Source organism: Mandrillus leucophaeus, unplaced genomic scaffold, assembly GCF_000951045.1.
Source record: "Mandrillus leucophaeus isolate KB7577 unplaced genomic scaffold, Mleu.le_1.0 Scaffold3, whole genome shotgun sequence".
Lineage (NCBI taxonomy): Eukaryota > Metazoa > Chordata > Mammalia > Primates > Cercopithecidae > Mandrillus > Mandrillus leucophaeus.
Window position 1 is genome coordinate 966624 of NW_012103142.1, and position 22616 is coordinate 989239.

The 22616-nt window shown below is 55.5% G+C and overlaps 1 protein-coding gene across 4 annotated transcripts in view; it reads right to left on the reverse strand.

Annotated features, from left to right (window-relative positions):
• The window catches only part of GRM4 (glutamate receptor, metabotropic 4), a 171075-nt gene that overhangs the window by 125147 nt on the left and 23312 nt on the right, over positions 1 to 22616 (reverse strand). For 3 of the 4 annotated variants that reach the window (XM_011986497.1, XM_011986502.1, XM_011986496.1), the window contains exon 2: positions 10727 to 11608. The exons of the other annotated variant lie outside the window; for it this stretch is intronic. In XM_011986497.1, coding sequence (XP_011841887.1) covers positions 10727 to 11245 — 519 coding nt within the window. In that variant the 5' untranslated portion in view covers positions 11246 to 11608. The remainder of the gene's footprint in view (positions 1 to 10726; positions 11609 to 22616) is intronic. 4 annotated transcript variants of the gene reach the window in all.

Sequence of the window (22616 nt, forward strand, 5' to 3'; positions counted from 1 at the left end):
AGGCCGTAATCAAGGTATGAGGCAGGCGGGCAAGCAGGTGGGCAGCCAAGTAGGCGAGAGGCTGGGATGTGTCCCACAAGGAACAGGTGGGCTTGACAGCCGTTCTGCCTCCAGCCCTTAACCACAGGCCACCAAGGCTGAGGCTGTCCCACACCACCCAAACAGAGAGGGAGCCCAACACTGTCTCTGTGTGTGGGTGGTGTGGTACAACAAGGGAGTCCAACAGGCGCCAGGGGGAAGAAAGAGATGGGGTGGAACACGTGAGAGGGGAACAGAAAGCCACAGTCAGACAGAAGGAGGCAGGGAGCTGAGGACAGACAGACAGGGAAAGAGGGGGCAAAACTGTGTTCCGGCTCCCCTACCCGCAATAGCGCTGTGGGCCACCACTCTCCACATGGAACCAAGCATCGAGGCCGGCCCTGCCTCTCCTCACTGCCCCCAGCCCAGGCCTCGAGCGACTGGCAAGCATAAAGGTCAATTGGAATATAAAGCGGAATTTGCCTTCCTTTCATTTCCAACATGTCTGGGTCATAAAAATGCTAGTTTAGTAGGTTGGGAGAAAAATGAAGGCACACAGTTCCTTGCGGCGGGGAGGAGGGCGGGGCTAACCCTGCAGACTAATGGGGGTCCACCCCTGCTCTGGGCACCATCCTGTCCCTCAGTTCCACATCCAGGCCCCGGGCTGGCAGCTTCCCCGGTTTGTCTGTCTGTCTGTCTCCGGGCCAGGCACTGGAAATTGAGGGGATGACCAAGAGCGGTTCAGCCCAATCCTGCCCTCAAGGTGCTCAGGAACTGTGGGGAGAGACACGATTCCCACAAGAGCCCCCACATGCCCTGGGAAGGTCAGTTAAGTCCTGCTGGATTCGAGTCAGTCTAACTGCCCACAAGGCAGCAAGAAGGGCATTCCAGGAGGACATGGCCCGAGCAGGGCAGGAGGCAGGCCGTGGAAAGCAGAGAGCATGACCGGGTGAGGAGGAGCGGGGTCACCTCAGAGCCTGCCTAATCCTGTGCTCTCATTTACAGAGAGGGCAGCCACGTTACCCAAGGTCACACAGTGAGTCGGCAGCAGAGGCAGGCCCCGAGAGCAGGACCTGGGCCACAGGTGGCTTCACTGGCAAGGGAAGACCTTCAGCCCTGCCTTGCATAGAGAGCCAGAGATCACCCCAGCGCCCGCAGCAGGGCCACCCAACAGTATGAAGGGCCAGAGAACCCCAGGTCAGTAAGTCCCCATGCAAGGAGGCTCTGGCACACCTACCACAGTCATCGGTGGATCAATGCGGTGATGTGCCCCTTCCCATCACCATGCCCCCCACCCTTCACGACTCAGGCCGTACCCCTCAAAGCCCCCTTGGATGCTCCTTTGGCAGGAGATGAGGACAAATATGACCGGGCCCTGTGTAAGCCCGCCACACTACCAGCTCCCACTGTGATTTTCACCCGCACCCAGAAAGGTGCACGTGATTCTGTCCATTTCCCAGCTGAGATGAGTGAGATTCAGGAGGGTCAGACTTTTGGGGCCGGGATCTGCACCACCTACCACATGCGGCCTCCAGAGCCGGTGCTCTGTTCCACACTCCATGGTCTACACACCAGGCATTGCCCTGGGCCTTGCTGTGCATGCATTTCATCCTCACAGCGCCTGTTAAGTGGGTGCTGCAGGCATCCCCATTTTACATACAAGGAAATGGGGGGCACAGAGAGGCTCTCCCAGGCAACAAATGGCAGAGCAAGGGTATGAACCCAGGCCAGCTGGCCCCAGGGTCCATGCGGCAGCCACCACATTACTGCCCCTCAGGGATCCCCATCTGGCTGGCCCTTCCTCTCTCTGGTCTCCAGCACCCAACTCTGTCCATCCTCAGGCTGGAGGCTAGGGGGAGTAATGGGTTAGGGTCTGACGAGGCCCAGGAAGGCCCAAGTGGGCAAAAGCCATCAGGGTGGGAGCCCAGGGGAAGAATGGGCCTCTCACAGGGGGCTCTCACCTCTGTGGCTTCACAAGGGCTGCTCAGGGACCATCTGCCCACTTTATAGGTGAGGAAACAGGGGTCCCAAGAGACCTGGTGACTTGTCCTCCCACGACACCCTCTGCAGCAAGAAGGATGAGGAGGGGTTTGGAGGCCTTCTCCCTGATCCCCGGACTGTCTCAGACCTGCATCTCAAGCTCCCCGCTCAGATCAACAGCCAAGCAGAGGCCTGCCCCCAGGGTCTCTGCACATGTTACTGCTCTGCCTAGAACACTCTTCCTCACAGCCACAGGACGGCCCCTCCACTCCATTCAGGTTCTGTACAAAAGTACGCTCTGCAACAAGGCCTCCCCACCAACCCTGTCTAGACTGACATCCCCTCCCGTGCAGCTCTCCAGCCACTCCTTGCTTTGTGATTCTGCAGGGCACTGCTCCCCTGACGATGCGCGCTACATGCTTTGTCTTCTCACTGCCTGCCTTCTCCCTCCAGTGTGGAAGCCCACCAGGGCAGGGCTCACCCGTGTGCTTCCTGCGTGATCAAGTTCACTTCGAATGCACCTGGAATGCACCTGTCATCACTCGGGCAGCCCAGGCCCAATCTCAGTTAAATCTGAATTCCTGAGATGGGCCAGAGTATGAGGCTTTTCTAAACTCCCCCAAGTGATTCCAATGTGCAGCTGAGATGGACCGCTGCTCTAGAAGAGCCGGGCATGGAGGAGATGGCCAGTAGGTTCAGTAAATGAACAAATACATGCATGACCCTTTACAGATGGACAAACTGAGTTCCAGATGGGAGAGAGGAAGCCAGAAGCCAGCAGTCATGAACTTGAGGACCCCCCCCCGCCAGACTCAGCCCCCACCTCAGCCCTTCCATAACGCCACACATCACATCCAGAGGCCCCATCAGCTCCTACCTGGGCTCCAGGAGCCTATGGGGCCTGCCTCCAAAGCCTCCCTAGGAGGTCTTCCCAGAGGCCCCCAAAGGCCTCCACACTTGCCTTTTAACTCTGCAGGAATGAGCCTGTTTGCCCATCCAGTCACCACATGCTAAAGTTGACATCCTACCTGCCTCCACTCCAAACCCTCCCAGACCTCAGGGTGCCCCTTGGAGGAAGCAGGCTTGAGAGGACTGCAGGGTGGGTGGGGCACTCCCTGGAGAAGAAAACCAAGGACTTGAGGCATCTGGGTCAGTGGCCAACTGAGGCTACTAAGTGTCCAAACAAAGACCCTGGGCTCCCAGTCTCATCGGCCCACTGGGCATCCAGGAATCTAATGCTCCCTGAACTCCCCCGTGATTGTGACAAGCCGCTAGGCTTAGAGCCGCTAGAGCAAAGCAACTTCTACCCCACTGGCCCCACTCCACAGCGAAGGGCCTGCCCAAGGGCACACAGATGATTGACTGCCAGTAGCCAGGCGGGCTCTGAGCCTCTCTCTTATACACATCTAGACCACAGCGAAGGGCCTGCCCAAGGGCACACAGATGATTGACTGCCAGTAGCCAGGCGGGCTCTGAGCCTCCCCTTAGGGCTGCTGGGGCTGCCCAATGCCAGGGTTCCCCTCCTTCCACGTCCCTTTGCCTCTCTATTCAGGCTTGGGTCTGGCTCTGGTCTGGAGGTTCCCCTTCCCAGGCTCTCACCACAGTGGGGGTTTGGGGGAAAGAGAGACTATCTCAGCAGGGGGCTTCTCTGCCCTCTCCTCAGGAGAACTGCCCTTGACAGTCACCCTCAGCAAGACCTACTTTAGACAACCCTTTCTCTCCTTCCCCAGCACCTCATGAGCACTCCAGCGTCTATCAAATTCTACTCTGTATCCCCAGCCTCCCCTGAGCACCTCCTGAGGGCTTTGGGCACATTATCGCTTCTACCAACTGGGTATCATCACATCCATTTCACAGGCGAGTAAACTGAGGCTTGTAGAGGCCATGCAGTAAGTAAGCATCAGGCCAGGTCTCAAACCCACCCTTAGCTGGTGGTCAAGAAGGAGGAGAGCAGAGTGGTGAAAAAAGGTAGATTCAGGTTCAGATGGCCTGGGCTCAAATCCGGGCTCTACCACTTACTAGCTGTGTGACCTTCGGCAAGTTGCTTAGCTTCTCTGTGCCTTAGTTCTCAGTTCTGCAAAACAGGAATAACAACTGTGTACCTGCCCCTGGGGTTGCTGTGAGGGTTAGGACCAGCCTGGCACAGGGTAAGTGCTATGTAAATGTTCTAATTATTTCACCTGTCACCTCTTAGAGAGGGTCCCTCTTTCACCCCCCACTCCCCCAACATTTACAGTTCTGTTGGGACAAATCTCTAATGACCGCCTAAAATGGTACATGGTGATCCCCTTTAATAAGCAGCAAAGTTTCAGGTGAAAAATTCCCTGAGTCAGTGGGGACCTGGAGAAGGTGTTTTGGGGGGAAAGAAACACATCCAACTGACCCTGGATGCCACCAGTAGTGGGCACTAGAGGGCACTGGCTTGACCCACTGGTAAGGTAGGTCCAGCCACACCCATCCCCACAGCCAGGAGCTCGCAGGGAGCTCCCAAGACTTCAGCTCCCAAGACTTCAGCCCAGCTGTTGCTGCAGACATGAGGGCTGCTGAGGTCTCCTTCCCGTTCCTCATCCCTCCATGAGTCCATTTGGTGAGGGTTTCCTGAGGGCCACCATGGGCCCGCATCAGCTGGGAGTTCTATAGGTGGGGCGTAGAGCCTAGCAGGGGCCAGCTCCGTCTCTGTCTCCTCTACTCAGTTCTGTGCTTGTAGCTTGACAGCAGCCACAGACAAGACATAAGTGAATCGGCATGACTGTGTTCCCATTAAAGCTTTATTTATGGACACAGAAATTTGAGTTTCACATAATTTTCCTGTATCATGACATTATTTTTCTTTTTATTTTGTTTTTCAACCCTTTAAAACATAAAGGCCTTTTTTAGCTCATGAACTGTACAAAATCGGGCCAGATTTGGCTCCTGGTCTATCGTTTGCTAACCCCTGGGCTAGAGGGGACGCCAATAGCAAAAAGGAAAACAAATGTGTTCATGACCACGACTGTGATGAGTGTCATCAAGGAAAAGAACAGGGAAAGAGACAGAATAGCCAGGGGCCGGGGAGCTTCTCTGAAGATAAGCCATTTAAGCTCAAGGCCGAATGAGAAAGATCCGGCTTCAAAGAATGGGAGGAGAAGATTCCAGACAGTGAGGCAAGCAGGTGTAAAGGCCCTGCGGTTGGAAAATAACATGGTGTCTTCAAGGAGCATAAAGAAAACAGTATGACTGGTGTGGGCAGTGCCCGGAGAGACAAAGGGACATCAGGGGCATCAGGTAGCACAGGGCCTCTCAGACAGGAAAGGAGTTCACATTTTAATCGAAGAGCAACAGGAAGCCAATAAAAGGTTTAAGCAGAGGGTTGAGTGGATTCCATCTGGGTTTTAGAAAGATCTCTCTGGCTGCTGAGTGAAGGTTTGGCTGTGGAGAGGCCATTTGGAGGCAGGGAGAGGAAAGAGCGGGCTTCTGTAATGGGCTGGGTAAGAGACTATGGGGGTGGAGGCCATGAGGAGTTGTCATGTCCAGGACAAGTTCTGAAAGTGCAGCCTGCAGGGTGAGCTGACAAACAGAAACACAGTGGTCAAAACTGCCTCCAGGTTCCTTGGCCTGGTCAAGATGGGCAGGCTGCAGTAGGGTGGGTGGGCTCTCTCTAGAGTTCCTCCTGGTTGTGTAGTGAAAACACCCAAAGACACGAAGCCACGTCCTCGACAGAACATCCTGTGGGATCTAAGCCAGTGTTCCCCCGGGGCCACACCCATAGTCCCGGCTCAAGAGCAGCCAAGAGCCTAGAGGGCACGTGCAGCCCGACATGGGACTAGGGAACTCACACCGCCAGGCTGGGGGTGGCACGCAGAGGCCACCTCTGCTCCCCCTCCCCACGCCCCATTTCGTGATAGCAAGAAATTCTCATGACCCGAAGTTGTCTGCTCAGTCTCAACACTGAGTGCTGCGCTCATGGCAGGAAGACACAGAGGCCCAGCAGATGGTGGGAAACTCTCCGGGATCAGCCTTAAAGGTCACCGTCTGGCGCTGCCTGCCCACTCCATCCTCTTCCGCATCAGCGGAGTCCCTCATGCTGACTTCAGACCCAGCTACAAGCTGTGCTGTGACATTTCCTGTGGGCTGACTGTGTGCCAGGCACCATGCTAGGCCTTCTTGGACCTTAACTCTTTTTTTTTTTTTGAAACTGAGTTTCGCTCTTGTCACCTAGGCTGGAATGCAATGGTGCAATCTCACTGACTACAACCTCTGCTTCCCGTGTTCAAGCGATTCATCTGCCTCAGCCTCCCAAGTAGCTGGGACTACAGGTAACTGCCATCACGCCCAGCTAATTATTGTATTTTTAGTAGACACAGGATTTCACCATGTTGGCCAGGCTGGTCTCGAACTCCTGACCTCAGGTGATCTGCCCACCTTAGCCTCCCAAAGTGCTGGAATTACAGGCATGAGCCACCACACCTAGCTGGACCTTAATTCTTCATCCCTATGCTGTCCTATGAGGCTAGCACCATTATCATCCCTATTTTACAAATGAGGAAACCAAGGCAGAGAAGGGTTAAGCAGTTTGCCAGGGTAGTCAGGCCTCAGGCTGCCTGGCTCCAGAGTCCAAATGCTTACCCCCATGCTGTGCAGCACCCCCTTCTCCAAGCCTTAGCTTTTTCCACTGCAAAATGAATAAAAGACTCAAAGAAATTATTTCTGGATCCCTCTGAGCTCTTACAGGTACAGAACCTGGAAACTGCTTCCTTCTGGGGGTGTCTCCAGTCTGCTCCTCCTCTCCCCAACAATGACTTCTCAGGAAAAGGATTTTTTTTTTTTTTTTTTTTTTTGTGACGGAGTCTCACTCTGTGACCCAGGCTGGAGTGCAGTGGCACGATCTCGGCTCACTGCAACCTCCACCTCCCAGGCTCAAGTGATTCTCCTGCCTCAGTCTCCTGAGTAGCTGGGATTACAGGCGCATGCCACCACACCTGGCTAATTTTTGTATTTTGAGTAGAGACGGGGTTTCACCATGTTTCCAGGCTGGTCTCAAACTCCTGACCTCAGATGATTCACCCTCCTCAGCCTCCCAATGTACTAGGATTACACGTGTGAGCCACCACGCCAGTCACGAAAAGGTCTTATGGGCTCATTCACACTATGGTGTAAATAACTGACATAGTAAGTGGAGGTGAGGTAACTATGGATCAGGGACTCAAACCCAGGCCTGAACCTGGGCTGGGCTCCCAACAGTGCATTGTACAAGCTACAACTACTGGGCTTGGGGGCCCACCCAAAGGTATTCTTCACACCCATCAGCACCCCTGTCCTGAAAGAATGGGACAAACTGCGAATGAAGGAAGGGGTGGGAGCAGGGAAGTTAGGGATAGAAGCTGTCAGACCTATGAATTCCCAGAGTCAGGCCTTCTGGTCCCCAACAGAGACCTGTTCAAGTCCCACTTCTGACTCAGCTAATTTGAGCAGGCAGTCTCCCAGGAGTCAGGCCTGGGAGGGGGGACCTGGCTTTGAGCCCTGCCCTGTCATTTTATCAGGGTTCAGCCTCCATATCTGTAGAGCAAGAGGTTGGCCCCTTCCAGCTCTGAGGCTTGTGAGTTTTGCTCACATCCTGACCCTGACTGCACCCCACTTGCATTCTCCATGCAGGAAATCACCCCCTCTGAACCAAGCACCGGAAGTCCACCTCTTGCAGGAAGGAAAGCTGTCATCACAGCCTCTGGTGCCAAGTTCCCAGCAGGCCACATTAACCCATCATCAGGGGAGCAGGACAGGGGCTGCAGTGGTGCCCTTTGACATGGACACCTGGTGGTGGGCGCAGGTCCCCTCCCCCAAGGCATCCCTCCCTCACCCTCTCTTTCCTGAGGCTCCTGCTCCCAACCTCCCTCCCCAAAGTTCAATCTTTTTGCTTCTGTAAATGGCTTTTAAGTTTCTCACCCAGCCTCTTGTTTCTATCAGTTTAATTATTGAGGAGGCCTCTTGTCGCCAGCCTGGAACATTAAGGCTGTTAAAAGGGACCGAGGGAATGCAGGCCACAGCCGGCTGGCTTCCCCCCCGCCGCCCCTCCCTTTCCTTGTCCAGCTCTGCCCCCATGTCCTGCTTTCTTCTCCACTCCCCAGGTCTCTACCTCCCGGTCCTGCCTTGCTCTCTGTGCGGCCTGGGGGGCTCCTGACCCCTGCCCCAACCACTCCATCCTGTGTTCTGAGGAGGCACAGACCAAACTGAGACTGTACCATGCTCCTCTGTGGCCAGACAGGGGACACCATGAACCTCCAGGATGGTAAGGCTCTTCATCCCAGGCCCCTAACCCCACCCTGGCCCTTCCCCCTCCTGGGAGAGGTTAGCATAGCAGCTGCAGCCCACTCCCCTGTCTGGGGCACTGAGTGTCTCATCTCAAAATATCTACGTTCCCAAGAACACACCTTAAGACCCAACTCTGAGTGACCATTCCTTGAGCCTTCACCATGCACCAAGTGACGGGGCACTCTCAGCTCCTTTGGCCTCTCTGCCTCCCTGTAAAGTAGGCACTCACTCCGCTCTGAAAAACAGGGGAAGGCATCCTCACCAATGTCACAGGTTCAAGGGCTGGACCAGGCTGTTTTACCATCTTTCTAAAAGACCCAGAGTCACTAAAGGAGTTTAATTACAAGCTCAGATAAAGAGAATACAGCAGCCTCACTTGTGGGGTGACCTTCCTGGAGTCTGGGGATCTGTGCCCCACCCTGCCAGGCTGACAAGGAGGAGTCCAAGGGCTTGTCCCCTCTGCTGGATGGCCCAGACTGCCTCAGCTCCTAGGCCAGAGACAGGCGGGCTGAAATGATGACTCATGTGGCCTGAGCCATCACTAGGCCCTGGCCTGGGACAGCCTAGCCAGCTCCTCCTCTCCTCTTGTGTCCAGTCCCCACTGCAAAACTGGGTGCGGTGGGAGGACTGAACCAGGCTACCATTCCCGAACCATCCTGCCAAAGAACTCTGAAAGATTATCAGAGCAACACAGCCCCCAGGGATTGTTCCAGCTGCCTATCGCGAGGGCAGAAATGCTTTCAAGTTTCCTGCTTCATCTTCAAACTACGTACATCCACGTTCAACCACTGATCATAAAAAGAAAATAAAGCCATGTACAAATTTTGCCGTCTTCATAATGCATCCATTTGTTTTACAATAAAAATTGTGTTTTCATCGAACTCATCAAGTAAAACCAATACTCCAGGAAAAGCCTTATATTTGAGGCCCACAGAGCATACCAGAGACATGGCTGCATACACAGGTAGGGGCACACGTGTTCTTCAGCCCCAGAGCAGCCAACGGCAAAAGTCCTGCCCCACCCAGACATGTGGCAGCACAACTCTGGCCTCCTCCCTTTGCCACCCACAAGCTTCCTCACCCCCACCCCAACACTGGGACCGTCCTCTCCCTTCATCTCCACTTCTACCCGGGCCCCCAGATATGCCCCCAAATCCTGATGCATCATGGGAAGTGGGCCAATGGCTTCCAGAAAGAGTTCTGGTGAGAGTGGTCCAGCTTCAGCTCTCCCCACCATGCCTGGTGCAAAACAGCCTCTCTCAGTCTACTTCCTAGCCCTGGAGACTTTAGGGAGACAAAGGTCAACTCCAGAGGCCAACAATCTGACACCAGGGTGAGGGAGGGACCAAGCAGCTTCCACTGTGTCCCTTCCTCTTCCCTGTCCCCATTCTCTCCTCCACTCCCCACACACACAAACATGCACAAACACACACACGCACACACACACACAGAGCAAACAAGGCAGGCTCCAAGAGAGAAACGGGCACATAATTATTGGTAAAATGCTTGTAATGTTTTTCTCTCTACCCGGTAGCTTTCAGTTGTTTTAGCAGCTTAGCGAAGCACTTGGCTCCAATTGAATTGCAAATCAGCAGCTCTTGCCCCAGGAAGAGAGGAAAGGAGGCGGCAAGGAGGGGGCTGGGAGGGATTCCAGAAGGAAAGGGAGAAAGGTGTGCAGAGAAGAAGGGCAGAAGGAAGGAAATCACAGAGGGAAGCTTGGTTCAGGGCCCAGGGCACCAGAAACAGAGAACGCCTACTCTCTCAGGCCTCAGTTTTCCCGTCCTCATCTGCATTCTCTGCAGGCTCAGCAGCCCCACACCCCACCCAAAAAATGAGGACACATTCTCCAACCATAATCTCGGGTGGGACAGGAGGGCCACAGGGGGCTTCCTCAACTACCCAGAAGAAAAACATATCTTTCTTGGGAATTGCAATCATATGAAAACAACGTCAAAACAAAAGTCTTGCTTTTTCTCCCTGGCAATCTCCAGCATTCATATTTCCATTCTTCTCATCTGTCTGTCTGCCTTTCTGTCTATCCACCTGCCTATCTTTTTATCTGTCTGTCTACCTATCTCCTCCTCCCTTCTGTCGTTCTCCAGAACATCCTTTTCCCTCCTGGTGCAGAATTCCCTGGAGAGGAGTGGAGTTGCTCACCAAGCCTCCAGCGGCAGGTGCTGTTTCAGCACCTCGGTCAGCATCACAAGGCTGGGTCCCGATGCCTTTCACTCTGCTGTGCCTATGCTAAGACCACAAGACAACATACTGAAACCAGGAAGAGCTGCCCCAAATTCTCAGATACTGCTCTGAGGAAAAAACTGTCCCTTGGAGTGAGGAAAAGAGGAGGAAAAAGGGGCTGGTCGGCCAGGCCTGGCACCCTGGCGTGTGGCGGGCAGAGACCGCTGGGGGAAGAGCACCTCAGGGGACTAACTAAGGCACTGACCTTGAAGAGGCGAAGGATGTTGGCCACCATGATGGAGACCGAGCTCCCTGAAGCACCGATGACACCCACCACGCGTTCAGGCTTGGTGATGATGGGTGGGCCACCACTGCCACAGCGGACCTCCGTGCCATCCTTCTCGATGAGCGCCTGCACAAAGGTCAGTGACTGCTCGAGGGCATGGGTGTCCCTGGAGCAGGTGTCCAGAATGCGGGCGCCCAGCGTGATGTTGGGCAGCAGGTCCGGGTCGTTGTTAATGCGATCCAGGGCGAAGAGCATGGCCTCCAGTCGGTGGATGCCCTTTTCCTTCTTAAGTTCTCCACAGGCCTTGCCCTCTGAGCCCCGGCCATGCACCGGGAACAGGCCTCCCAGTGTGATGTCCCCATCTATGCGGATGGAATTCATGTGAGGGTGGGCTTTGGGCTTCCCCAGGGAGGAAGGCATCCAGGGACCGTAAAGGCTGAGGAGCAGGCAAAGGGGCAGCCGAGCCCACCACCAGCCCAAGCCTCTCTTCCCAGGCATCTCGGAAATCCCTAGAGACCCATGAATGGCAGGCCCACTCCTAGCCCTGGCAGGCCCCTGGCCCCACGGCCTGGGTGGGCATGGGCAGGGCAGCTTCAGCAGCAGGAGGACTGAGGGCAGCCAACCGCATAGCCCATGCTGCTACCCTCTCCCACCTCCTTGTCACTCGGGCCAAGCGCAGTTGCCCACACAGTCCAGGCCCACAGACAGCAGACAGTGGCCGGGGTTGCAGGAAGGCTCTGATCCTTGTCCCGTCCTGCAGGCCTGTTCTCGGTGGATGACTGTGGAAAGGGCAGAGTGCTCCTAGCTTGGCGTATCTTGGCATCAAGGAGAAAACAGCTCCAATCCTCTCCTCCTACCAACCTTAGAAGGGGAAAAGAGAGACAGAGTATCAAACAGAAGCCCAAAGAAGATATTAGCTAGTCTCATCTCTCATCAGGAGCCTGAGAGAAGGAGATGCTAGAGGTTATCGCCAAAGACTCCATAAATCTCCTGAACTTGGTTTCCTCTCCGCCATTGCTCAACTCTGGCTTAAATGGGAGAGTGTAGGGCAGAAATTAGGTCATGTTTGAAGCTGCCTAAGGCCTGTACCCACTGCCATCAGTAGCCCGGGCATCAGAGAGCACACTCCCCAGGAACAGCCTCGAACTGGCTTGGGAGGAAGAGGGGCCTTCCTCAACACACCCACATGAAGGAGAGCAAGAAACAGGTCCTATGGGCCCAATCTCATTACAAAGATGAGGAAACTGAGGTCCAGAGCAGGAGAGCATTTTGCCTGAGTCACACAGGGAGTGTGCAGTTTAATTACAAGCTCAGATAAAGCTTGGACAATGCCTACTGCAGCCCAGCTTCCCTGCTCTCAGCTCTGGAACCCAAGACACTTTGGCTCTTCAGGGACTCAGAAACCCAGGAACGCAAATAAGGCCCCCTCAAGAAATCATCCTGGAATGTAGTGGTGTAGGCTGGGCCAAGGGAAGACCAGGGAAGAGCCGAGGCTGTGGGGCTTCTGGATTTTCATCTTGAATCAGGGAGTGCAAGGTGAACCCCGCACTCTCCTGCCTCCACCCCAGCTACACAGCTACCCCAGGCAGGGCAGGGGAAAGCCAGCAGCCCCTGCATGAGGAGCAGGCCTCCACTCAGCTTGCACGTCCTCCCTCCCTCCCTCTCTCCCTCCCTCTCCTGACTTTCTTCATCTCTCCATTTCTCCACTGCTCTTTCTCCCCACCCCACTTCCTCCCTCTGAGAGCGGGGCTCAGGTTACGGCCTGAGCTATTGCACATTATTAAGATCATCATCATTATTATTGTTGTTGTGATTAAATATTTATCTGCAAGGGTAGAGGAGAGAACACCAGCCCTTCCTCATTCTCACTGCTAATTTGGGCTAATTTCCCCTGGGGGTTCCTTCCCTCACCCCAGCCTCCCCATTCAAAGCCAGCAACCTCCCTCCCCACCACTTCGGAGGCTACAGGGAGAAGAGATGGAAGCTGAGTCAGGGCTTGGCTGGGGGCCAAATCCAAGGCCCCCTTCCCCAGGGGTTTGGCAAATGAAAACCAACAAGTCACTTGTCCATTCTGTGCCTCAGTTTCCCCAAGCAGTTGGAAGAGGAGCTTGTGTTGGGATTGAGAGGCTTCCCCAGAGATGTGGTCCCTCCATCAAGACCAAGCAGTGTTCTCAGTGTCATCCCTCCCCCACCTGTCATTCCCCCTACAGAGGCCCTGACTGCTGCAGTTCTGGGCCAAGGGGAGGGAAGGAAGCTGCAGTGCCCCCAGAGTCCAGCCTCAGCTCTTGAGCTTCTCCAGCCTTCTAGACCCTCATTTCACATTTCACCCCTTCCTCAAAATGCTCCCTTCACATTACCTCCTCAGAAACCAAGAATATGGCTACTAATTCTCCCTGGCCCCATGCTGCAGGTGAACCGGTAGCCCAGAGGTATCACATAATTCTCCCAGAGTCACACAGTGAACCAAGATGCATCCAGGACTGGAAGCCGCATCAGCCACACTGGGAAGCCCCAGCAAAGCTGAAGAAAGTTTCACAATACCACCCTCTCCCCTGGAGCCAGGAGCTGGGGACCTAGGACTGGGGGCCAAGGCCAGTGCTTTGGGGAAGGCTTAGGAGCCATTAAAATACAAAGTGGGGAGCTGCACCTGTATGGAGCTTTCATCATCACTCATGCCTTCCTGCGAATGAGTTTACCAGATGTCTGTCCTAGATGGCTATGGAGAGTGAAAGGAGGCGGGGTATGAGTTGCTAATGCCAGTACCAGGTAATTCAGAAGAGAGAAACCAGAAGAGCTACAGATGAATCTTACGGTCCTGCTGCAGTAGCTAGAGATAAGGCGCATCCCTGCTAGCTCTCAGGAAAATCTGTAAAATGGGTGCGTTGGAGTAGAATCCAATCTGGGGGCCATACTGTCCCTGCTGACATATTTTCAGTTGCTGCAATGATGGGGGGGAGTCAGCTACTAGCCTGTGTGCAGGCAAGGGGCACAGATGCTAACTGGCCAGCTGTGGGTGGGAGAGCCTGCACAGTTAAACACCATCCTGTCCAAATGCTGACGGTGTCCTGTGGAGAAATCACAGCAAATGATAACCACTGCCATGTGCCAAGCACTGTTCTAAGTGCTTTACCTACATTTTCTCATGTAATCCCCACATCCCTATGAGCTACATGGTATTTTTATCCCTATCTCACAGATGAGGAAGGCAAGGCACCAAGTGCTTAAGCGACATCTAGCCAGGGGCACAGAGCTTGTGCAGGCTGCCTGTGCCCCTGGCTGCTCCTCTGTGCTGGCCCAGAGGATCTCTCAGGCCTTGCCAGTTCTAACGTCCTGTGAGTTTATGATCGGTTTCCATGAATTTCAAACGGAGGGATTTTTGGCATCATGACAGGCTGTGTGCCGGGGCTACAGCAGGGCAGATTCAGGCTGGGAGACCAGTACACAGCAGCTTTTGACAGTCAGGCCCTGCTCAGGCTTCCAGATCCTTCGTGAGGGCTCACACAGGTTTCTCCTTGAGGCCAGAGCACGTCTGGGCTGAGCAGTACGTGCACGCACACACACACACACGCACACACACACACACATATATATACACACACAGGGAAGGGCAGACACCATGGGGGAAGGAGGCCTCCAAGAGGAGAAAGGCAAACACCCGCAGACTAGAATCAAGAGCCTGGAGCCCCAGGCTGGTCAGATCCCCTGCGAGGCCTCCCTCCCACAGGACTGGGTCCCAGCCCCTGCCCACAGGTCCCTGTCCACCCCTCAGTCCCACCAGGCCTGCCTTTTCTGAGCTTCTCCAGAGAACTGGGCAAGCCACTGCCTCTTTTAGCTTCCCCTCCCTCCTTTGATCATGTAACAGGAACAAGGGAAAAGTAAAAATACCCCATGAGTGAAAGAAGCCACTGAGAGCAGAGGCTGGATGTGGTGGGGTGGGTTGGGGTGGGGGCCAGGTGGATGCTCCCTTCCTCGGCAGGGCCTGCTTCCTTCTGCAGAGGCGGGAGCTGGGGGCACATAGAAGGGGTCCTTCTTTAAAGTCCTTTGCCCAGTTTTCAGACACTCCCCCGCCAATTCCAAAATAGCCAGGAGAGCTCAAGCCTGGGTCAATTAGGGGCATCTTTCCCCAGGTAAAATTGCAGGGATGACTGTGAGTCCAAGCCAGTGTGGGCCCCACCCCCAGACAGGCCTCTTTCCCCTTTCCTTTCCTTCTCCCTTCCCCACCACCCTCTCCCAGTCTCTCTCCTCTTCTCTGGCTCCGCTAGGTTCCTTGGCTCCAGGGGACGACAGAGCCAGGCATGGAGGAATGAGAGCCCTGAGAGGCAGGGATGAGAGCGACTGGGTCACCTCCACACAGCAATAACTCTCAGGCCAACAGTGTTTTCCAGAACATTCTTTCCAGTGAATAGGGATGTGAGGGGAGCTGGTTGGGGACAGCTGCAGGCTATCCCTTTCCCCCCACTAACAGTCAGAGTAAGGGGGATGGGGGGAGTCCCCACACATCCCAGCTGGGACCTCTCTGATATCTAGGGCTTTTGTGCAGGGACTCCAGGAACCTGTCTTGTGGCCACTTCTAAGTCCCTGCCCCCAATTTTTTTTGAGACAGGGTCTCACTCTGTTGCCTAGGCTGGAGTGTAGTGGTGCAAACATGGCTCACTGCAGCCTCGACCTCTCAGGTTCAAGCGATCCTCCCACCTCAGCCTCCTGAGTAGCTGGGACTACAGGAATGCACCACCATGCCCTGGTAATTTTTTCTTTTTTTTTTTTTTTGTAGAGATGACATCTCACTATGTTGCTTGCCCAGGCTGGTCTCGAACTCCTGAGCTCAAGCAATCCTCCAGCCTCAGCCTCCCAAAGTGCTGGGAATACAGGTGTCAGTCACTTTGCCCAGCCCACTTCTTAGTATAATATTAACAAGCAGGACCTTCATGCTTTTCCAACTTCAATCCTTCCCCCTGCATCCAGGGCCCAAGCCAGAAAGAACCACAAACCACAAAACAACAACCAGATCCGAAGAGAACTGCTGTGATTTACCAAACCCCCAATTATTTTTCACTGAGTTTCCTTTTATTCTTCCAAAATTAAGAAAACAGAATAAAACCCAAACACCAGAATAAAGGGCAAATAGAGGGAACAACCTTGTCCTTTGCTCCACAGGGTCAGGGTCATTGCCAGAGCCCCCGGCTCCTGCTCTTGGCCCTCTGAGGGTCAGCTCCCATAGGAAAGGGGCTTGGGGACTCAGGCCCAAGCCCCTTGGGGTTCAGCAAAAAGAGCCAGGCCAAGAACTCCCTCCCACGTTCCTCTCAGCTCCCAACCTTCTCTGTGTTCCCACCCGCACTTCCTTCATCTCCATTCACCTTTGCCTCTGCAGGGCCCACCCAGCCCAGGTGCTCAGGAGTGCTGAGAATTGTGAATGGCTGTGTGGAGTCTGGTTTCAATTCCCGAGCTGTTTAGATGCCTCATCGCCCACATACCGCATCTCCCAGAAGGGGGATGGCAGTGCCACTGTCCCAAAGGGGAAATGAGGGAGAACTGGAGGTCTCTCCCCTCCCCTCACCTCTGTGATCCCTCTGCCATTCCTCTGGGCCCCCACTGGCTGGGCAGAGGTGTGGTTTGTAGGACAGGACAGGAATCGGTCGTCAGAACTGTCAGAACTGTGCCACCCCTGCCAGTCACACTGTATGACTCCCAGGTCATAGGGTAGGGGGATAACCAGTTAGTGCTTCAAATCCTAGCAGCACAGCTCTCTTTGTGCTGACCTCTGCAGCCCAGCCCTGCACACAGCCTGGCATCCCCAGCAGGCTTCGTGGAAGTGAATGAATGATGTGATGTGAAACAAATGATTCCTGGGCCTCTCGTTCAAGTAATCTATTTCTGTGTTTAAGGCCCCTTCCATAAGCAATTCTTTAACCCACAGGAATGATTCTAATAGTGGAATGTGAGGCATAGTTTCAGGCAGGGAAACTAAGGACTGATTGAGCTATGAGAAGGCATCTTGGAACCTTCAACCCACCCAAGGCCAGCTGAGGCTTTATTCTGCCTAAAGAGAAGCCCTGCTCCCAGGCAGTCAGCCAGAATGGCCACAGCCACGTGCTAAGAGCTAAGAGCAAGAAGGGCACAGTGGGGGTCTAGCCCCAATCCTCTTCCCTTTCCCTCCCCACTGAGCTGCTCCGGCTCACCAGCCTGATGCCAGAAACCCCAGACCCCACTCCACAAGCTGTCCCCTCCCTGTTCTGCCAAAACAACATGGCCCTGATTCAGAGGCGACTGTCTCTGTGATGGGCATGGGGTGGAATGCCCCAGAGGAGAGCAGGGAGGGAGGAAGGAGGGAGTAATTCTTTTGCCTAATGCCAGTGGAAACTTGGCGCAGAAAACTTTCAATCCATTGCCCCTGCATTCTCCCTAGGATTCCCTCCAGCCTCCTCTCTGTGAAGCTCTCCCTTCAAGAAGCAGCTGAGATCCTTCCTCCTCCAGGAAGCCTGACCTGATTATTACAATTCTTGTTATCTCCTTCCTCCGAAGTTAATGACACAACACAGAACCTCTCTTGTGTTAACAATGACGAGGCTGGGAGCACATTAAAGGCCTGCATGGACAGCACTGCCCTCATCTCTATGTCCCCCATGCCCAGTCCAAGATTCAGAACACAGGAAAGGCTCAGTAAGTGACCAGGCAAAGCCAGGTCCCTGCCCAGAGCAGAGCCCAGGACAGGGGATCTGCAGCAGTGTGCCCAGTCCAGAGTGGCACTCGGACCTAGCACTGAATTCTCACAACTCTGTTGTGTGCTCAAGCACAGAAGACAGTCCCCTCTGCCACAGCCATTCAGTCCCTCAGTGTGACATTCAAAGGTGCTCTGAGCACCCACTATGCGCCAGGCCCTGCTCTGGGTGGGCACCAGGGAAACATTGGGAGTGAAACAGACACAAATGCCTGCCCCGTGGAGCGCACGTCCCAAAGTGGGTGGGCACAGGACAGACAACAAATACATGAACACATAGACAGCTGGAACTTCAGGAGATCAGGGGATATGACAAAAAATAAGGCAGGTAAGGGGACAGGGAATGAATGACCCAGAAGATTTTTTTTTAGAAAAGAAAAATCAGGGAAGGCTTCTCTGAGGAGATGGCATTTGATCCTAGAGTAAAAGCAGTAAAGGCATGAGCCATGTGAACATCTGGGAGAAGAGGATTCCAAAGAGAAAGAACAGCAAGTGCAAAGGCCCTGAGGTGGGCACAGGCCGGGCACCTGATGTTCGAGAATGAGCAAGGAGGCCATCATGACCAGGGAGCAGTGGGGAGAGGGTTGATGCGATGTCAGAGAGGGTCCGGAACACAAGATCAACAGGTGCCTTATGGACCACAGTGTGGACAGGGAAATGAGGGGCCACGGAAGGGTTTGAGCACAGCACAGGCAGGGACTCATCACCAGAGAAACCTGAGACCTAGAAGGACAGCCACCTGGAAAGGCCACAGCAGCTCACAGCAGCAAGTCCCACCGACAAGGCAAGCACATCTCATCAGCCCTTGGGTCCCCCTGCTCAGCCTAGACAATGCCCCACCCTGACCTTCCTCCTCTCCCAGAGCCAGGGGACCAGCCACCAGGCTCATGCTTGCCTGGATCTCCTCCACCCAGTAGGCCCCAACCATACAGACCCCCAGGCCCCTCCTCCCCATCCCTACATGCCACCATCTCCAGTTTTCCAGCATAAGACCCAAGTGGGCAAGTGTCTTTGTTTGAAGCTGTTACTATTGTGAGCTTTGCCACTAATACTGCTTCTTCCTCTCTCCTCCCTCTTCCTGTCCCCTCAACAACCCAGCACTGCCCTGGAAAGCTGGGGTCACTGGCTTAGCCCAATCAACATCCAAACTGCACTGCAAGAACATAACTGTGGTTGGTGGGGAGACTTCCATCCCTCAGCTGCACCCAGGTCAGGCACTGAAAAGGGGCAGTGAGTGGCACCTGAGAAGCAATCACCCTCCACAAGCTCAGGAATCAGGTCGAGTCTCCAATATTTATTTCTATATTTAAACCTAAAAATAACCCTGTGGCAATGACAGAGTTTTTACTAGAAGTCATGCCCCCAACCAGGAAACAGATCCAAGGGCTAGCCTGTGTCACCCTAAGGAACAGAGGGGTGGCTGGGAGGGCCGAGTGTGAAGGACTGGGTGGAACCCAGACCTCCTGATTCCCATGCTGGTGGCCCAGCCCAGGGAGAGCAGCTGCCCGAGCTCTCCTGGGACTCACTGTCATCACAGCCAATGGGCGGCCAGTGCCTTCTCGGGAGAACTGAGAGCCTTAACTAGACATCACGGCCTGCCTGTCAGCGTGGCTCAGCCCCAAATGGCATGGGCTGGCATTTCCCAATTACCACAGATAATATCTACCTTAATTGAATGGGGTCCAGATAATGTCATTATGCATTACGTTCCCCAATTTATTTAATATACGTGTGTACACATATATTTATGCCTCACTGCTGCCACGAGATTGCTAAATGGTGAGGTTAATAATAAAACATTTCGACGGGAGTCATCAGCTTTAATTTAAGGGGTGATTTTTACTATCCTTGTGGTGCTCGTTTTTCCAGGGAGCCAAGAGAAACATGGACAGACTGGAACAGTCTCTCAGGCCTGCAGGTGAGGAGGTGGGGTGGGGTGGCTGCTGGCTAGCAGGCTACATCTCTTCTAAGCAAGTTCCATTGACATGCCTCCCTTCCAGGAGCAGGCTCAGGCAAGGCAAGCCAGGTGGAGGGGAGAAGTGGAAACTGAGGCAGAAGCCCCCAGGGCAGGCAGGGAGAAGGAATTGGTTGTGAAGGAGGAGCTACCAGCGTCAGGTTCATCTGGGAGGCAGTAGGGAGAGGGAGGCCAGAGACAGTACACAGAGAGAGGACAGACATAGACGGCTCACAGGACCCAGAAAAAGCAGCCTGCACTCTACAAGGACCAAAGGCAGCAAACCCTCTAACTTAATTTTTTATAATCCCCTGCTAATTAGGGCAGAGGTGACACTTAAGGAAATGAGCCCTCTCCGTTCTTTCCAGGAGCCATCAGGCTGAGTGGGAGTGACAGAGAGCTGGTGTCCACTGCTCCAGGCCCATTGCCCACCAGTGCAAGCCCTGTTAGGCTGCCAAGACAGCCAGCAGCCCTTCTGCAGCCCCAGTGAGCGGCCAGAGCTCCGATGCCGGCTCCCCGCATGCCTTCTTCAGGAGGCAAAGGCGGCCACCACTCAGCAGAAGTGAGATAACCTTCGAGCCAGCAGCCAGCAGGCCCAGCTGCCCAGGCTGCCAGTGCGGCCTGCCCACTGGAAAGCTGGGTTCTAGGCCGAGCAGAGGAGGACAGTGGGGTGGGCAGATATCTTGGGGTGGGTGGTAATTAGAGGCTGCTGGCTCCACACTTGTCTAGGAGAGAGGACACATCTATTGGCTGTAATTGTTCAGTTCAGGAGTCTGTGGGTTCTGCTCCCATCTTTTGCTGCCAGCTGTCCCCCTGCGGCAGGGCGGGTATGGGTGTGGCCACACATCCTGGCGCTGGACTGTGGACCCCTCAGGAAGTGGGTGGGGGCTGCAGAGCCCTTCTGGGCCTGAGCCCGGCCCTCTGAACCTTCTGGCTAGCACACTGCTCAGTCCCGGTCTCACTCATTTGCTCGCTCGCTCTCTCACCTACCTCGGGCTGCCTGCCGCTGTGCAAGGCGCTCCCTCCCAGAGACGTCACGCCTCCAACGGAATGAAGCCGCCCAGACGCAGGTCGGGGGAGGAGAGAGGGGGGGTAGGAGGAGCGGCCTACGCAAGGCCACTGAGGCCCAGAAAGCAGCTCAACTCCTGACATGCTCCCACCTCCCCTCCACCTGCTCAGGACCTGTGCTTAGTGAGGAGCTACATGCCGCCCCCCTCCCCGCCCCCCGCAATATATCTGGCTCCTGAAAATGCCTGAGAATCCATGAGTAGAGTAGAGCCCTCCTTTGGGTTAAGCACTGCCATCTTCCTCTCCCGTCTCTCTTAAATGCAGATGCCCCTGGAAAGGGTAGTCCCTGAAGTGGCTAAGGTGTGGGGTGTGAAGGGATAACTTTTAGGGTATTTTTGTCCCTGACTGCTGTGAAGGTATTGGCAGGTAGGCAAAAGCTTATGTGTAAAAGGACAGAAGTTGGAGGAACATGAGACAGTGGCCACCCAATTCACAAGCAGACATCACGTCCGGCCCAGGGCTGAGCAGAGGCTTGGAGGCACCATCCTCAAAGTCTCCTGCCCACCCCACCACAAAGACAGGATCTGACTAAGGGCTGGTGAGGCCTTCCAGGAAGTGGGAGAGGGGACAAGGCTCCAACCGCAGCCAGGCCCATTTCGAGGACTGGTTCAACAGTCCTCAGGGCCTGCCAAGAAGAAGTGATGAGGCCCCTGCGCTGTGGGTGATCACACCCGGGAGTGCCTAGACGCCTCTCTAGTCCTCCCCTCTTCATGGAAGCTTCCCCCTACCTTAGGTCGGAAGGCCCTGAGGCCCTTCTGGACTCCGAGCAGCTGAGCATGCAGACCCACAGTCTGAGGCCCAGCATTCCATTGGGATCCAGGGGAAAGTGGGGCGAGCCCAGGACACATCCCGGGAGTGTGGGGAGATGGGAATGAGGGCATTCTTCACGTCCACCATTGGCTGGCCCCGGGGCGGGAGGTTGAGCGCTGCAGAATGGTAGGGTGTGGGATGGGGTGCTCCCTATGGAGACCCTGTGAGCACTGGCCTCCCCGCCTGCCCTAGGCCCCCACTCACCCCATAACAGACAAGGTGAGGGACTATGATGAAAACACACACGCCCCTCCCTGCTTGTCACCTCGGGCTTTCTGCCAGATTGACACAGGGGCAGCCACCGCTCTGACAGACACGTGGCTTCGGGCACCCAGCTAGGCAAGCGCAGCTCAGTTGGTGTCCGGAAAGGCCGTGTTCTCCCGCACCAGGGGCCGGGAGGGGAGAAAGAAGCAAGGCGCCTCCTCCAAAAGGGACTGAAAGTCTGAGGGCGGGATGTCACTCGGGGCCTAGGGGCAGGGGGCGCTCGTACGTTCGGGCCTCAGGACTCCCTGCCGCCGCCGATGCTGCTGCCCCATCTCAGCACAACAGCCTCAGACCGCCCTGGTGCGGGGGCGCTTCTCGCAGTCGGGGCCTCCACCTCCTGGCCCCACCCCCGCGCGGGGAGGAGACGGCTCCCACCTGCGAGCGCCGGGAAAGACCGACCCCGGAGCGGGGACCCCTAGCACACACGCGCGTACACACATGCACACACAGAGACCACGGCCGGTCCGCTCGCCTGGCGGCCGCGTAGACGCGCGGGTTCATCAGGGTCCCGGGGAGGGACGGTCCCGAGTGTCCGGAAAGAGCCTGACCCTGAAGTCCTGGGCCTGCGGGGAGACCCCAGACCCTGGAGAGCCCCACAACCCGCCGAGGCCACGGGCAAGCGGTTGCCGGGCTCCGGCCGGTGGCGAAGGCGGCGCTGGGGCGGGCACGGGAGCCGGACGCGGTGCCTGAGAAAGGAGCCCAGGCGCGCGAGGCTGGGTGCCCTCTCACCGGGAGACTGCCGGGAAGAGGTGCAAATAATGCCCCGCGCCCCCGCCTGTCCTGCCTCTCCGCAGACTGGGATGCGCTAATGCCGCCGCCCCCACCTGAAAGCTGGCACGACCCTCTATCCTGTGGAAGCCCCTGTATGCAGAGACAGTACTTTCCACCGGGCCCACAAAAAAAGCCTCTGCCCCATTCCCTCCCTCAGGGGCATCCGGAAAGCCTGCCTTAGCCCCAAGGGGATACCCTCTAGTTCAGGTCCCGAGCCCTCCGGCCCCTAGGGCTCCAGGGGCGCCGGCTCTCTTCGGGGCACTCCGAGCGCGGGAGCTCGCCGGAGG